Source organism: Merops nubicus, unplaced genomic scaffold (genome assembly GCF_000691845.1).
Source record: "Merops nubicus isolate BGI_N331 unplaced genomic scaffold, ASM69184v1 scaffold8909, whole genome shotgun sequence".
NCBI lineage: Eukaryota > Metazoa > Chordata > Aves > Coraciiformes > Meropidae > Merops > Merops nubicus.
In genome coordinates this window covers 1-992 of record NW_008628974.1, presented here as the reverse complement: position 1 = coordinate 992, position 992 = coordinate 1, and the positions used below count along the sequence as shown (strand labels likewise).

The following is a 992-nucleotide window of genomic DNA, read 5'->3' as shown; positions in this document are numbered from 1 at the left end:
TTTAAGGTTTTAACGTAGTTAAATGAACTGCACTGATATGAATTATGCAATATTTAAATGCAGAGCTCACATATTACCAGTCTACCCTGCTCTTGCACAATCAGCATTTTTTTCCCGATGTGCTCTCACAATGCCCTTTAGAAATCAGAGCACGTTGGATGAAATCTCTCACGCTAAGGATTAGAAAACAATCCTTCACCAAGACATATTAACAGCGTTCTGTGAAACTCTTGATGCCTTTTACTTGTAGATTTGACATAATTTTAAATTCATCACTCATTAAATTCTTATCCCCACACCTGCCTGGAACATAACCACACAAACTTCACATAAACTCCAAATGAACTCTAGATATGCAGGACCAAATACTTTCGTTGAAGCATTTTTTTTTGTAATCTACGGGACATAATTTTGCCTCCTAGCACTTTTAAGAAACTTAAACCCCTTTCAGTTACAACTTTACTGCAGGTACAGAGGAAAAAAGAAATACTAACCTGCATATACGAGCACGGTGATGAGAAGAGCAATCAAATGGACTTTGTATTTGGGATTAATACTTTCCACTCGCAGGATGGTCAGCTGGAAAACGACAGAAAAGAGCAGTTCTATGCAGAACGCCTGCATTTCGGTAGTCTGCATGGGGTTACTGCAGCCTTGTGAGAGAGCTCCAAAATGTGTTTCTGCCATCTCCAGGCTCCAGATAAAGTGCATAACCACCCTGGCAAGAGCTGCGGCCACGAACTGAGCGGCGATCTTGAGTCCACCCATCTCGACCGACGTCCCACCGGCCCACACGGGCTGCAAGGTGCCACAGGGGTTGCATGTGCTGCCAGGCAGGGTCCAGCCGTGCAGGACGGTGAACCCATAGGTGAGGGTGAGGGCGGTGTGAGGCTTCGGCTCCACGTTGGCCAGCAGGCAGAGCTCGTTGGTGCAGGCACAAATCTGGAAGGTGCTGAACATCTCCAGCAGGAACGCGCAAAGGCGCTGGCGGG

The 992-nt window shown here is 46.4% G+C and overlaps 1 protein-coding gene across 1 annotated transcript in view; it reads right to left on the bottom strand.

The window, feature by feature from the left end:
- The window catches only part of AQP11 (aquaporin 11), a gene marked incomplete at its 5' end in the record, with an annotated part of 10,509 nt that extends 9,522 nt beyond the window's left edge, over positions 1 to 987 (bottom strand). The window contains one exon of the mRNA XM_008946838.1: positions 495 to 987. Coding sequence (XP_008945086.1) covers positions 495 to 987 — 493 coding nt within the window. The remainder of the gene's footprint in view (positions 1 to 494) is intronic.
- Positions 988 to 992: the final 5 nt, after the last annotated feature.